Source organism: Zophobas morio, unplaced genomic scaffold (genome assembly GCF_036711695.1).
Source record: "Zophobas morio isolate AGI-343-1 ecotype UQ-CSIRO unplaced genomic scaffold, CSIRO_AGI_Zmor_V1 ptg000016l, whole genome shotgun sequence".
NCBI lineage: Eukaryota > Metazoa > Arthropoda > Insecta > Coleoptera > Tenebrionidae > Zophobas > Zophobas morio.
Genome location: NW_026972121.1, coordinates 8,332,819 through 8,348,541, shown reverse-complemented (window position 1 = coordinate 8,348,541; position 15,723 = coordinate 8,332,819). Strand labels below are relative to the sequence as shown.

General features: G+C 31.3%; 1 protein-coding gene across 1 annotated transcript; it reads left to right on the top strand.

Annotated features, from left to right (window-relative positions):
* The first annotated feature begins 3,337 nt into the window (after positions 1–3,337).
* LOC135129441 (pre-mRNA-splicing factor 18-like) lies at positions 3,338–4,135 on the top strand. Its single transcript, XM_064056594.1, has one exon. The coding sequence runs from the start codon at positions 3,338–3,340 to the stop codon at positions 4,133–4,135; it is 798 nt and encodes a 265-aa protein (XP_063912664.1).
* Positions 4,136–15,723: the final 11,588 nt, after the last annotated feature.

Here is a 15,723-nt window from a genome sequence, read left to right as displayed (position 1 = left end):
GTCTGTCTGTCTGCTGTCTGTCCAAATATTATTTAAATTTGATAAAACAGCAACTTGCAAACGTTTTAAGGTAATCACTTAATCAGAAACATGGTAAATCGTAATCATTATTTATTCGTGCATGCTGCCCTTCAAATTGTATTAAAATAACATACCTCTCCACTTGATTTCCAGATGTTTGTAAGAAAAATCAAAATTTCGAATAAACAGGAATTTTAGAAATAATTTGTCTAATAAAATTTAATCCTAATAGAAACATTTTCCGTAATTTACAAGCCACCAACGTCTCGAAAACATGAAATTAGAAAGTTTTCAAAACAACCTTATCAAAGTTTCTTTAGTTTATCCTCGACCATTATAATGTAAACATATTTATGGTCCAGCTGATGACTCACAAGGATAAGATGAACAAGTCGGCTTCAATTTACAATTTCAAGTACTGCTAATCATGTTGGGCAGGTAAAGCTGTACCTCTAAAAGCCAGCTAAAAGATTAATTTTCAAGCTTTCTTGAAATTTTACTTTGATGGCAACAAAAATTATGATTATTTTTTGCAATAATGCTTATAGTATAACGTAGTTGTTGTTATATTCGTGGAACAAATTACCGTCCCACACAATTATTATTAATTATTTAAATGATATTCGCAATATTATACATTGCAATGGACTTAATAAATTAATATGTTAATTTTTTTCATGATAAGCCAGACATTGCAAATGTGACAACAATTGCCGTAATATAATAAATAATAATGAAGAAAATATCAATTCTCCAAACTAATGTATCAAGAACTATAATAATCGTTAAAGCTTAGGTGTTATTATTAGAAAGATATCAATACTCGTTTAGTGAACTTCAAATTCTGAGCAGACTTTCAATTTTTGAATTAGCAAAAACGTGATAGTGGTTGTTGAATAATAAGTAGTTCATATTTAGTAGTTAATAATAGTAATAATGAAGAATTTGAAAAGTTTTTTGGTCAAATTTATCAAATTTTTGTTAACAATCGGACCACCTGTGAATGTGGATATCTTCAAAATTTCATTCAGTAAGTAGAGTAAAAAATTCGGATGACTATACTAAAAACGTAATTCAGATTTTTAGATCATGTTAACAATTTTCTTTATTACAAAATGTTTTGTTCTAGTGGTAGCGGTGTGTTGTTTATTGTAGCTGTTACTCTTGTTCTCGTAAATTTTATTGTTATGTTTCATAGTCGGCAGTGATGCTTTTTTTGTAGAAAAATTACGCAGTTTTATTCCTGGTAATTACAGCAGTTTTCATAATTGTGGCATTTTGTCTGCTTGGGCAAGTTGTCGAAGACGAGGTAATTTTTTTTGAGATTTACACACTTTTAATGGGTTATTTTTCAAGTCTGAACGTATTTTTTATTCTGCCGTTAACATCCCTTGGGATTTATGGAACACAAAAAATCGGAAATTTCTTCTACTAGTTTTGCAGCAAAGCCAACGTAACATGGTGTTGTCCAGTTCTAATATTATCACCCTGAATTTCAGATTTTTGATCGGAGTAATGTCGTAAGTAACTTGGTTGATTGTACTTTTTCAAAAAAATTTTCAGCTACACCAGACTGTTTATTCAGTAATAAGCTTCGCACTGAATATTACCATGTCCAGTTTTGAGTATGAGTAAATACGTAATGGAAACTCTCCTAGAAATACAAAAAACGAAAAGTTATATACCGTGGATTTAGTCGTTTAGTGAATTTAGCTTTTTTGTTAAATATATTTAAAAAATACAATTGTGAACAAATCTGAGGCAGTGATTTTTTTTAATCTGTCATTTTTAGTGTTGTGGTAATGATTGTTGAATTACTGTATAGAAACTTTAAATTTTGCCCTTAATATGTAAAATATCATAATTCACAATTTTGGTTTTTGACTTTTGGTTAAAGAAAGATATTGCTTAAATGGTGAAATTGTTGTTTCATCAAAAAAAAAAAAAAAATCAGCTATACCAGATTGTTTATTCAGTATTAACCTTAGTGCTAAATATATACTACACAGAAAACATTGTGGGTGTAACTATATGTTATATGGCAAGTTTCTGTCATATAGAAACTAATTTTGGTACTTTGAATTTATTTTGTCGACATGCTATAAAAATTTACAGTTTAAAGTCAATATAATTTGACGTCTTTTGAAATTTTTGTCCAGCAAGTAATTTAAACAAAAAAAAAAAACAAATGACAGTGACATGACTGTCCTATTCCCATTAATTTTTATTGATCAATGAGCACTCGATTTGCTCATCTTGTTCTTTTTTTTTACTTAAAAAGTAGTATTAAGTATTTTATAAATTTATTGTGACTTAAGAATCAAAATATAAAAATTTAATTGTATGTAAACAAAATACATTGCGCTGAATTTTACGTGCGACCAATTTTCCCGACATGAATGACAGACAAATTATTTATGTCAACATTCAACCTTTGATAAAAATCAACAATTAAAATTGCCGCGTCAAAACACACCAAGAAAATGGCTGGAGGTCAAAAAAATTGACAAGCGAAAAATCAAAGGCACCGACACGAGAGCTTCAAACATGATTGACAAATTTCAAACCAAAATTATGAAGTTTATAAACTGAACATTTTTGTTTTGTTTTTTGAAATGTAGTAGGTACACTTCAAAGAATGTCCGTGGCTTATTTTAATGTGAATTTTATAACTATGGTCGGCACAATCAGACCTAATATTAGTGTGATTTTGGGCATATTCTCGATTTTATTAGAGCAGAATAGGTTTTTTTTTTAAATTTTATAAATTACGGAAACTAATAGAACATCACAGATATTGCAAAAAAAATGGGTTCAGTTTCCAACTAATTGACAAGATTTCAAAGTATTCAGTTTCGCAATTCTTGATTTCTTCATAAAATAAATTGACTCAGTCATTTTTTTTTGAGTCACCCTGTATAAACAAATCCAAAAAATATAAATGGAATGGTAAATCACAAGTATAGACTCATCATATCCTGCACATTTTAGACAGGATGTTTATAAAATTAAAACTAATTCAGAGTAAGAATTTGGTGAACACTTAAATTTCGTTGTAGTTTGAGCCTACCTACAAATTCTGCCCTTGGAGGATTTGGACCGCCTCCCTCGTAAACGACCGGCAACAATTATCCGCCCATAGGCTCAAAACAGAAATATCATTTTAGTAGGGATGGGAGAAGGTGCATAAATACCACCACTGCCATTATTTTCAGGTATTCGAAAATAATCTCTCGTGCTCGACGAAGCCCTTTTCGAGAAACAAGTCTGATTTTTAAAAATTAATCGAATTTGTGGGTATTGTGTATTGGAAGAAATGGATGGTTTTGTGCATAAGAAAAAATCCTATCTCCAAAGATATAGAAGCGGCAATATGGACACCCGGAATTCCATTCAAGTTCCAAAACGTGGTAAATCCAACTACGGAATGGAACGCCTCAGTCTCTTCCCCCGACGCAACATAATATCGCGTTTACGTAATCGCTTTGAATGGATATTATTAAACGGATACACCGATATCGAAGCCTTCGACAATTCCCAAGAAACCCTGGAAGAGATGGAACAGGCTTACCCCGACGAGCCAATATTATCGTGGGAAAAGCCCGCAAACTTTGAAGAAATGGTGTCTGCAAAGTACGACGAGCTGAGGGAAATGGGGAAGGATATGGGAAAAGACGAACGGGAACGTGACATGGAGGTGACTGTGCAGTTCATCGAATTTATTCTGCAGTTGTGGCACGAACAACTACAAAGTTGCCCAGACGAAGAAAGGGAAGGGTTCAAAGCATTATATGTTCGTTCCATCTACACTCAAACCCAAGACTACCTTAAACCCCTGCTCAGCCAACTCAAGACATTCACCGTTCCAGAAGATATTTCCGATAGTTTAAAGGAAATAGTAGGTCACCTGCTAAACGCAAATTACTCGAGGGCTAGAGACGTTTATGTACGAATGGCAATCCTTAACGACCCTTGGCCAATCGTGTTGAAGGACGAAACGAAGAGGAAGTATATTCAGGGATTGGAGAGGTTAATGGCCAAGTCTCAAGAGTACTACCCCAGGGATCCATCAAGATGCGCCGAATTCGCCCCAAAACGTGATCAGCTTCTTTAAACTTATAATTTAACTATATTTTGTATGTAAGAATAGCTTTAAGTTGCAATAAAAAAAAAATGAAATTGGTCGAAGTTTATTTCAACAGAACTTCCCTCACCCTTGAATTGCAGCCCAATAATTTTTGACTTGCTTTTTCAGTTCTTCTATTTTGCTTTTTTTTTTGTTTCTTTAGTTCCTGGATTTGCAATTGATTTGAATACAATTTAAAAGAGGACAATGAAAGTGATGGTAGGTGTTACGAATATCATATGAAAATGTCAATGGATATCTAGTGACTAATCTAGGTATACTAAAGCTAATTTGATTGTGTAAAACTGGACTAGATATCCTAGTTCTGCTGGATCTGAGTTAAATCAGTGTTAACAAAAATATTGTTGCCAAAACGGTGACGTACTAATTTTTTAACTATTTTACAGTAATGTTTATAGTAGATAACAAAGTTTAAAAAATAAAATTTTAAAATCTCTGAGTGGGGATTTTTATTAAACTACTTGTTAACTACACTCACAAATTTCACGTAAATTTTTTGGACATGGTGTTTGATAATTCTACAAAGTAAAAAGCAGTGACGTAAATAAGACTCCCGCAGCTTTTTTGACTTTCATTTTTCAGTTGTTCAATTTTCCAACTTTGGATGTTTCAATTTTTCAATTTGCAGTTCTTCGACTTCTCAAGTTTGTATTTTTTAGGTTTATAATTTTACAATTTTTCGATGGTTCTTCAATGTTTCGATTTTCTATTTTTTCAAATTTTCGTTCGTTCAATTTTTGGATATCAAAAATTTCGACAATTTTTCGACGACTTTCCGAAAATCAGCTACAGATTTTTTTTAGATTTAGACCTCCAAAAATTTCTTTAGGGTTCATTTTTTCAAAAATTGTTACAATTTTTTCAAAAGAGCCTATATAAAATATGGATTTTTAAGAATATTTTCATAAACTTTAATCCAGAACGATCAAAACACCATATTGTTCAAATTAGCCCGTCGAGAAGTATGTCTCAGAATTTTTTTTAAATTTGTAGATAATTTTTCCAAAAATTAAATTATTCATTAGGTACTTACGAAAATTTCGACCGTCTTTGGAACATTTTCGAAAATTAAATAAAACAATTTGTTTGTAGATTTCGACTTCTAGTAGTTATTTTCGGCTTCATTTCTTTGAAAATTCCTACTACTGTTTCAAAATCGCCGCCAACACAAAATAAGTATGGCACTTTTTACAATTTTTAAAAAAATTTGAAATTTGTGTCCGGTGTCTAGAGAATTAGTTGCCGACGAGAGAAGTTCGAAAGGATGAAAGATCGGAATTTAAATTACTTACAGCAAAGTTGGCGAATCCGCAAAACACTCACACAGTCTTCGAATCTCCGGCCTAATTTTTGTGATTAGAGTGACGGTTGCGTCCTGCAAAAAGTTACGTACTGAAATGAGTTCCAAAGGCACAATGTTTCAATCTTCGTCTTTCAAAAATCTCAACACATTTTCGACGATTTCCCGAAAATCACCTACCGATTTTTTTGTAGATTTCTACCTCCAGTAGTTACCTTAGGATTCATTTTTTCGAAAATTGTTACAATGTTTTCAAAATAGCCTTGCAATTTTTCGGTTATAAATTTCTCGAGTTTTCAATCTTAAATCTTTCATTTATTCAAATTTTTGATTTTTTTTACAATTTTTTCAATTTTTCAATTTGCAATTTTTTATTTTTTCTTATTTTTTTTTCTCAATTCTACGATATGCATTTCTTCAAGTTTTTATTTTTAAGTTTTCAGTTTTTTGATTTTCCAACATGGATACTTCAGCTTCGATCTGCGATTTTTCAAGTTTTCAGGTTTGAATTTTTCAATTTTCCCATTTTCCAACTTACGAATTTTTCGATTTTTCGATTTGCCACTTTTTGTTCCGGCTGTTGATTTTTTTATTTTTTCAATTATTTGATTCTTAAATGTTTCGATTTTATAATTTTTTATTTTTTCAATTTTAATTTTTTTAGTTTTTCGTTTCTTCAGTCTTCGGATATTGTAATTTTTCGCGTTTTCAATTTTTAATTTTTGAATTTTTTGATTCTTAAATCTCTCATTTATTCGAATTTTTGATTTGCAATTTTTCATATCGATTTTTCATTTTCTTTATTTTTACAATTTTTTTATTTTTCCGGTTTTTAATTTTTTAATTTGAAAATTTTTAATTTTTCTTTTTTGTTTGTTTCTTCAATTTTACGATATGCATCTCTTTGATTTTTTATGTTTAATTTGTCAGTTTTCCGATTTTTCAATATGGATGTTCCATTTTTCGATTTGCAATTTTTAGTGTTTTTAAGTTTGAATTTTTCAATTTTTCAGTTTTCCACCTTTTGAATTTTTGAATTTTTCCATTTGCCATTTTTTGTTTTGCCTTTTTATTTCCTTTATTTTTTCAATTACTTGATTCTTCAATGTAATCGAAACATTCGATTCGATTTTAAAATTTTAATTTTTTCATTTTTTGGTTCTTCAGTGTTTGGATATTGTTATTTTTCGATTAGAAATTTCTCGAGTTTTAAATTTTTAAATAATTTTTAGTTTCTCAAATCTTTAATTTAATCCAATTTTTGATTTGCTATTTTCCGCTTCGATTTTTTATTTTTTTATTTTTACAATTTTTTCAATTTCTCCGTTCATCAATTTTTCAATTTGCAATTTTTTTAATTTTTGTTTTTTTTTGTTTCTTCAGTTCTACGATATGCATATCTTCAAGTTTTTAGTTTTTAGTTTTCAGTTTTTCGATTTTGCAATTTTTCCATTTGCCATTTTTTGTTTGGGCTTCTTATATTCTTTATTTTTTCAGTTAGTCGATTTTTCAAGGTTTCGGTTTTAAATAATGTTTTATTTTTTCAATTTTTCCTTTCTTCAGTTTTTGAATATTGTAATTTTTCGATTAGAATTTTCTGGCGTTTTCAGTTTTTAATTTTTAAACAATTTTTCGATTCTTAAATATTTCATTTATTCAGATTCTTGATTTTCAATTTTTCGTTTCGATTTTTCATTTTCTTTATTTTTACAATTTTTTCAATTTTTCCTTTCTTCAACATTTGAATTTCCGATTTTTTAATTTGTCTTTTTTTGTTTCTTCAGTTTTACGATATGCATCCTTTCAAGTTTTTATTTTTAAGTTTTAAGTTTTCCGATTTTCTAAGATGGAATTTAAGTCTTCGATTTGCAATTTTTCTAGTTTTCAAGTTTGAATTTTTCAGTTTTTCCATTTTCCAACTTTCGGATTTTTCAATTTTTCCATATGCTATTTTTTGTTTCGGATTTTTATTTATTTTGTTTTTCAATGTTTCATAATTTTTTGTTCTTTCAATATTAATTTTGTTCAGTTTATCGTTTCTTCAATTTTTAAATATTGCAATTTTTCGAATATAAATTTCTGGAATTTTTAATTTTTAATTTTTCAATTTTTCGTTTCAATTTTTTATTTTGTTTATTTTTACCATTTTTCAATTTTTCAATGTTTTCGTTTCTTCATTTTTCAGTTTGCGATTTTTCAATTTTTCATTTTTTTGTTTCTTTAATTTATTACGATATGCCTCTCTTCGAGTTTTCATTTTTAAATTTTTCAGTTTTCCGATTTTCCAACTTTTGGATGTTTCAATCTTTGGATTTTGGTAAAGTCTCCCAAATACGCCAGCCGCACAAAAAGAATTATTATTTCCCATTGTTAGGTTTAGTAGGGCCATATATCCTTAGAGTATTTTGAAGACCATACATCTGAAGACCAGATAAAAGGTTAAAATTCAGGCTTTCCTTTCAGTATTGGAACATATTACTGTTTCAGACAATTATTATTAATTTATTTAACGGATACTGAAAATATTGTAAAATATAACCAACCGACAACGGTTTCAAAATTCTGGTTATGATTCTACTTATGGTAAGGATAGCTGGAGTGCTCTCTAGGAGCTTTTCTTTGAAGTCAACCCAGATAAGATTAAATTGCAGGTTTTGTTGAAAATATTTTTTTTACGAAAAAATTGCTGGGTTTTTATAATTTCTGACGTGGATGTTGTACAGACGGAATATTGTAGAATGAGAGACAATTATTATTAATTATTGAATGGACACTAGAAATATTTAATAACCCAACCGTTAGATGTCTTTCCTGGTGACACTAAAAAATTAATGCGTTAGGACTGATCACAACACAAGAGGTCGTTTCAAATTTAATAATAAATACATTAGAAGATCTATTTATTCTAGCTAGAATGAAGGGTAAAGCTAAAAATGAACAGTTAGAAAGAATTGGTAGATTTATGTGTGTAGTGAAGTTCAGGTCGCTGTTAAACAATGATGTTAAAACTGAAAAATAAGTTGGACCAATTTGTCAAGTATTTGTTAACAATAGGACCACCCATGCAACCAATATTGAAAGGTACCTAATCACCCACTTTTACAACACTGTTTTATAATAATTGACTGCATTACAGACGACGTTTTATTTGACATTCTTGGAGTACTTCTGGCACTAGTCTGCAATAAATTTTTACGCCCACTTTCTTTCGGATTTTTTGGTTTTTTAATCCTGGACTACGTAGTTGAAATATTGTTTGTAGCAATAACCAATCAGTGGAATTTACTTTTCTCTCAATACGCGGCACTAGTAGCTGGAGCCTCAGTTGTAATAAGTATAACTCAAAAAAGAGAAATTAAAAAATTAATACGGAGATATTTTAGATGCTATGTTTCTACATTATGACATTTACCACAGCCCACGAATTTCACGAAATTTACTACAACGTATTCCCGGACTTGTGGGATTTGCACGTCATGGGAGAGAAAACTTTCAAAATGCTGGAAAAAACGGCCACGCGACTTACACTGGGTTACAAAATTTCGATACTCTTGTGCATTTTAGCCGCTACTATCGGGTTACCGTGGTACGGAGATGAATACGAAATTATCTTACCTGTGAGGGTTTTCACTGATATATTCGGAAAGTGGAGGTTTCCTTTCATATTTATTTTTTATTTGTCGTTTTACCACGCCGCCCTTACTACACTAGGGTGCATCACGGGTATTCTTTATTTGATGCTGCACTTGTATAACCAGTGTTTCTTGCTTAATAGACGACTGGAGAATCTGAACCATGATGTAGATACTCGAGGAAAGGGGCAGTATCAAGATAGAGTAAATTACGAAATAACATGCTGCATTCGACATCATCAGACTTTACTTAAGTAAGTAGACTCAGAAATCGCAGACTACAGACACTACAAACGTAATACAGATTTTTAGGTTACATTAACAATTTTCTTTATTACAAAATGTTCTATTTTACTGGTTGTGGCGTATTGTTTATTGTAGCCGTAATCCTAGTTCCTGTAAGTTTTATTGTTGTTATACAAAACCGACATTGACGCCCTTTTCTTGTAGAAAACTTACGTCCTTATGGTGAGAATTTTGTTCATTGTAGTTATTGGGGGTTTGGTAATTGTGGCATTCTGTCTGCTTGGTCAACTCGTCGAAAACGAGGTAATAAACGACGTTTATAAATTTCTAATGACTCGTATTTTTACAGTTTGAACGTACTTTTTATTCTGCTGTTAACACTCCTTGGTATTTGTGGAATAGAAAAAATCGCAAATTTCTTCAGCTACTTTTGCAGCAGAGCCAACGTAATATGATGTTGTCTAGTTCTGGTATTATCACCATGAATTTTATGTTCTTGATCAGAGTAATTTCGTACACAGTTTGTTTATTGTATTTTACCAAAAAAAATTTTTCAGTTGTACCGGATTGTTTGTTCAGTGTTGACCTTCTTATTGCAATTTACTACAACGACATAACAACGTGGTTTAAATAAATGTGTTGGAAATAAGTTACTAATTTGTAAGCTTGCCGTGTTTAAAAAATAAAATTGTGAAAATCTTGGAGCAAGTGATTTTATATTTTAACAATCTATCATTTTTACGAAAGTAAGCTAAAGATGTACTGTAATTTGTCCAAATTTTGATTAGAGAGATAACAATAAAAATGATATTTAAGTTTCACGAAACAACATACTCCTACATTTGTGGTTGATGAATCCGTGTTAAGTTTCTACCCTAGACATCCATTCAAAATTTTAAAAATTTTTTGTACATTTTACAAATTAATTTTGAATTTGAAAAACCGAATCCTCTGGAAACTTTATTTATATTAATAGCGGTAAATTTTGTATTGCGCTAATAAGGTCAGCAATGACACTGTGAAAATGACGAATTTTTCGAAAAAATTTTATCTTCTATAGAATTTTTATCAACATCTAAATCTAGTTACTTTTAAGATGGGGTTTCAAACAAGCTAAACAAATGTAATTTCAGAAATTTTTTTTTCGTTGAAAGTGCCATTAATCAAACGAAAAAAGGTAAATTTTTCGTGCGTAAAAATCCAAATTTCTGTACAAAAATTTGCGGCTATAACATTTTAAACATGATTTCAGTTTCTTCTTGGGAAAATAAGACTACGTATATTAAAAGAAAATGCAAAATATAACAGCCGCCCACCCGCCCTTTCTCGACTCTGACGAAAACATCCATATTTGTCTACAAACTTTACCATTTTGAACAAATCTGAAGTTTTTTGTTGTGAAAATATGGCTAAGTATATTAAGAAAAACAAAACAAAGTGCAAAATATTTTTCGACTTTATAGAGGTTATCACGAAAAAATCCCAAAATTAAAATGATTCGGTTTGAAAGTCAATTTTTTTCAAATTCGTACAAACTGCCGTATTTCGATTTTTGATGATTCTGAAGAAGTTACAGTGATTTTAACAGAAAATAACTTCTGGGAGTCGAAAGACAAAAAATGTCTAGCTAATTTTCGAATGTGGTCGAAAAATGACCAAAAATTTAACAGGTAGATATTGAAAAATTGAGCTTTTAGAAACATGGCTTAAAAATCCATAAAAATTTGCGGAATTTAGATCTGGATGTAGTGATTTGAAAAACTTGCTGTGTTTGTGTTTCCCAGTCAAAATTTTCAAAATGCATATTCGGTTTGAACGTCAAATTTTTTAGAAATTCAAACATTTCCCACACTTTAATTACTTAATAGGATTTTTCACCCGAATGAAGCCAAAAATATCTTCTGAGGGTCGAGAAGTACACGAAAGTGGTCAGCAAATGATCTGACGTCATTAAATTTTTGGTGGGGACAGTCAGATAAATTATGGTTGGGGCTTTATAATCCACATAATATCTAAAATTTCACGTTTGTTAAATCAGTAGTTTGAAAGTAACAAAAACGTCAGTGGAACACAGAGAACAGATGGACGAAACGGAAGAACTCTTTTTTCATATCTTAAGATTTACGAACCGTCGAGGAAACTCTAATAAATGTAAAATTTCATATAAACAGGAATTTCAGACATAATTTGCCGAATTGAAAATGAACATAACAGAAACATTTTCCGTACTTTACAAGCTATAAACGATAGTATGAAATTAGAAAGTTGGCAAAACAACCCCATCAAAGTTTCTTTAGTTTACCCTTGACCATTGTAATGTAAACATATTTACGGTTCAGCTAAAGATAAGATGAACAAGTCGGCTTCAACGTACAATTCCAAGTATAGTGGACCAAAAGCTATAAGGTTATATGGCCATCATAAAATCATCCCATTGTGTCGAAGTTAAGTTGTTTAAAATAGAAAAGGTTTTAGGGTCGTAAATAACGTGTCCACTGCAGCTCGACCGGCTGTTGTGGTTTCGTTCAGGGGGGGCTTTCAATAAATATGAAAATCCACCACACCACTATTTCTTTACTACCTGCAACCGCTGAGGGTTCCGAAATAACCACTCGCTTTGAAAGCCGGCCCTGTTAAATGTGAGCAAGAAATGTTTAGAAGACGATTTATTGCCAACCGGTAAGCTTAGTGCGAACCACACAAAGGGGGTATTTATTTGCGGTCAACTAATTTTATGATGGTCATATAACCTTATACCTTTTGGACAAGTATACTACTAATAATGTTGGGTTTATGACTGATGGAATACTCGTTAAAGCCACTAAAGGTAATGATGTACACCTGAAAGCCAGGTAAAAGAGTAAATTTCAGACTTTCTTGAAATTTGTCTTTGATGGAAACAAAAGTTATGATTATTTTTTTGCAATAATGTTTATAGTATAAAGTAATTGTTGTTATATTCGTGGAACAAATTACAGTCCCAGACAATTATTATTAATTATTTAAATGATATTCGCAATATTCTACAATGCAATGGACTTAATTAATTAATAAGTTAATTTTTTTCATGATGAGCAAGACATTGCAAATGTGACAACAATCGCCGTAATATAATAAATAATAATGAAGAAAACATCAATTCTCCAAACTAATGTATCAAGAACTATAATAATCGTTAAAACTTTGGTGTTATTGTTAGAAAGATATCAATACTCGTTTAGTGAACTTCAAATTCTGAGCAGACTTTAAATTTTTGAATTATCAAAAACGTGATAGTGGTTGTTGAATAATAAGTAGTTCATATTTAGTAGTTAATAATAGTAATAATGAAGAATTTGAAAAGTTTTTTGGTCAAATTTATCAAGTTTTTGTTAACAATCGAACCACCTGTGAATGTGGATATCATCAAAATTTAATTCAGTAAGTAGAGTAAAAAATTCGGATGACTATACTAAAAACGTAATTCAGATTTTTAGATCATGTTAACAATTTTCTTTATTACAAAATGTTTTATTTTATTACCATGTCCAGTTTTGAGTATGAGTAAATACGCAATGGAAACTCTCCTAGAAATACAAAAAACGAAAAATTAGGTATATACCATGGATTTAATCGTTTAGTGAATTTAGCTTCTTGTTAAATACTCCTATATTTAAAAAATAGAATTGTAAACAAATCTGAGGCAGTGATTTTTTTTTAATAATTTTTATTCTTGTGGTAATGTTTGTTGAATTACTATATAGAAGCTTTAAGTTTTCCCTTAATATGTGAAATATCATAATTCACAATTTTGGTTTTTGACTTTTGGTTAAAGAAAGATTTTGGTTAAATACTGAAATTATTGTTTCATCAAAAAAAAAAAAAAAAAAAATCAGTTATACCAGGTTGTGATTCAGTATTAACCTTAGTACTAAATATATTACTACACAGAAAAACATTGTGACGTGTAACTATTATATGTTATATGACAAGTTTCTGTCATATAAAAACTAATTTTTGTACTTTGAAGTTATTTTGTCTACATGCTAGAAAAATTGACAGTTTAAAAGTCAATATAATTTGACGTCTTTTGAAATTTTTGTCCAGCGTGGTGCAAGTAATTTAAACAAAAAAAAGCAAAGGCCAGTGACATGAATGTCCTATTTCCATTATTTTTTATTGATCAATGAGGACTCGATTTGCTCATCTTGTCCTTTTTTTTTACTTAAAAAGTATTTTATAAATTTATTGTGACTTAAGAATCAAAATATAAAAAATTTAATTGTATGTAAACAAAATACATTGCGCTGAATTTTACGTGCGACCAATTTTCCCGACATGAATGATAGACAAATTATTTATATCAACATTCAACTTTTGATAAAAACAAAATGCCTGGAAGTCACCAAAATTGACAAGCAAAGATCAAAGGCACCGACACGAGTTTCGCTCCTTCTTACAATTTTGTTAATCTTCTTGTCCTGTACTGATAAGGGTAGGTAAACAGATTTTAACGAGTGGGTCGTTATTAGGGGCGGAAAAAATTAACTAGCCATTAAGGAATTAACACGGAATACATCTGGTACCACAAGTACTTTCCACAGAAATTTCATTTTAGTAGGGGTGGGAGAAGGTGCATAAATACGACCACTGCCATTATTTTCAGGTATTGAAAAATCATCTCTCGTGCTCGACAAAGTCCTCTTCGAGAAAGTCTGATTTTTGAAAATTAATCGAGTTTGTAGGTATTGTGTATTGGAAGAAATGGATGGTTTTGTACATAAGAAAAAATTCTATCTCCATAGATATAGAAGCGGCAACATGGACACCCAGAATTCCATTCAAGTTCCAAAACGTGGTAAATCCGACTCCGAAATGGGACGCCATAGCATCCTCCCCCGTCGCAAAGTAGTACCGCGTTTACGTAGTCGATTTGAATGGACATTTTCATTCGGAGAATCCGAAATCGACGCCTTCAAACGTCTCCGAATAAACCCGCGACAGGAATCCGAAATCAACCAAGGTTCCAGGAACGGTTTCCAAGAAGTCATGGAGCAAGAAGACCAGGCTTACCCCTAGGAGCTGGTGTCTGTAACGTACGACGAGCTGAGGCAAATGGCGAAGGATATGGGAAAAGGGGACCGAGAACGTGACATGGAGGTAATAGTGCAGTTTCTCCAATTTATTCTGCACTTGTGGCACGAACAACTACAAAGTCGCCCAGCCGAAGAAAGACGAGGGATAAGAGCAAAACAAGCTTGGGCCACCTACACTCAAACCCAAGACTACCTTATACCCCTGCTGAGAAAACTCAAGACACTCACCCTCCCTGAAGACATCACCGATAATTTAACAGAAATTATAGGTCACCTGCTAAACGCAAATAACTCGAGGGCTAGTGACGTTTATTTACAAATGGCAATCGGTAACGGCCCTTGCCCCTTCGTGATGAACGACGTAACGAAGAGGAAGTATATTCAGGGGTTGAAGAGGTTAATGTTCAAGTGTCAGGAGTACTATCCCCCGGATCCATCAAGATGCGCCGAATACGCCCCAAAACGTGATAAGTTTCTTTACACTTGCAATTTAACTATATTTTGTATGTAAGAATAGCTTTAAGTTAAAATAAAAAAAAAAAAATGAAATTGGTCGAAGTTTATTTCAACAGAACTTCCCTCACCCTTGAAGTGCACCAATAATTTTTGACTTGCTTTTTCAGTTCTTCAGTTTTCCTTTTTTTTTTTGTTTCTTTAGTTCCTGGATTTGCAATTGATTTGAAAAAATTTAAAAGTGGACAATGAAAGTGATGGTAGGTGTTAGGAATATCATATGAAAATGTCAATGGATATCTAGTGACTAATCTAGGTATACTAAAGCTAATTTGATTGTGTAAAACTGGACTAGATATCCTAATTCTGCTGGAGCTGAGTTAAATCAGTGTTAACAAAAATGTTGTTGCCAAAACGGTGACGTACTAATTTTTTAACTATTTTACAGTAATGTTTATAGTAGATAACAAAGTTTAAAAAATAAAATTTTAAAATCTCTGAGTGGGGATTTTTATTAAACTACTTGTTAACTACACTCACAAATTTCACGTGAATTTTTTGGACGTGGTGTCTGATAATTCTACAAAGTAAAAGCCAGTGACGTAAATAAGACTCCCGCAGCTTTTTTGACTTCCATTTTTCAGTTGTTCAATTTTCCAATTTTGGATGCTTCAATTTTTCAATTTGCAGTTCTTCGACTTCTCAAGTTTGTATTTTTACTTCCCGAGCGTAAGCAAAGGAAGTATTGTAATCGAGTCCGTCGGCCGACTCTCTACTTTTACGTTTTCTCGATCTTTCATGACCCCTAGAAGACGAAGAAATAGGCCTCCCATTTCCGTCTGTCTGTCC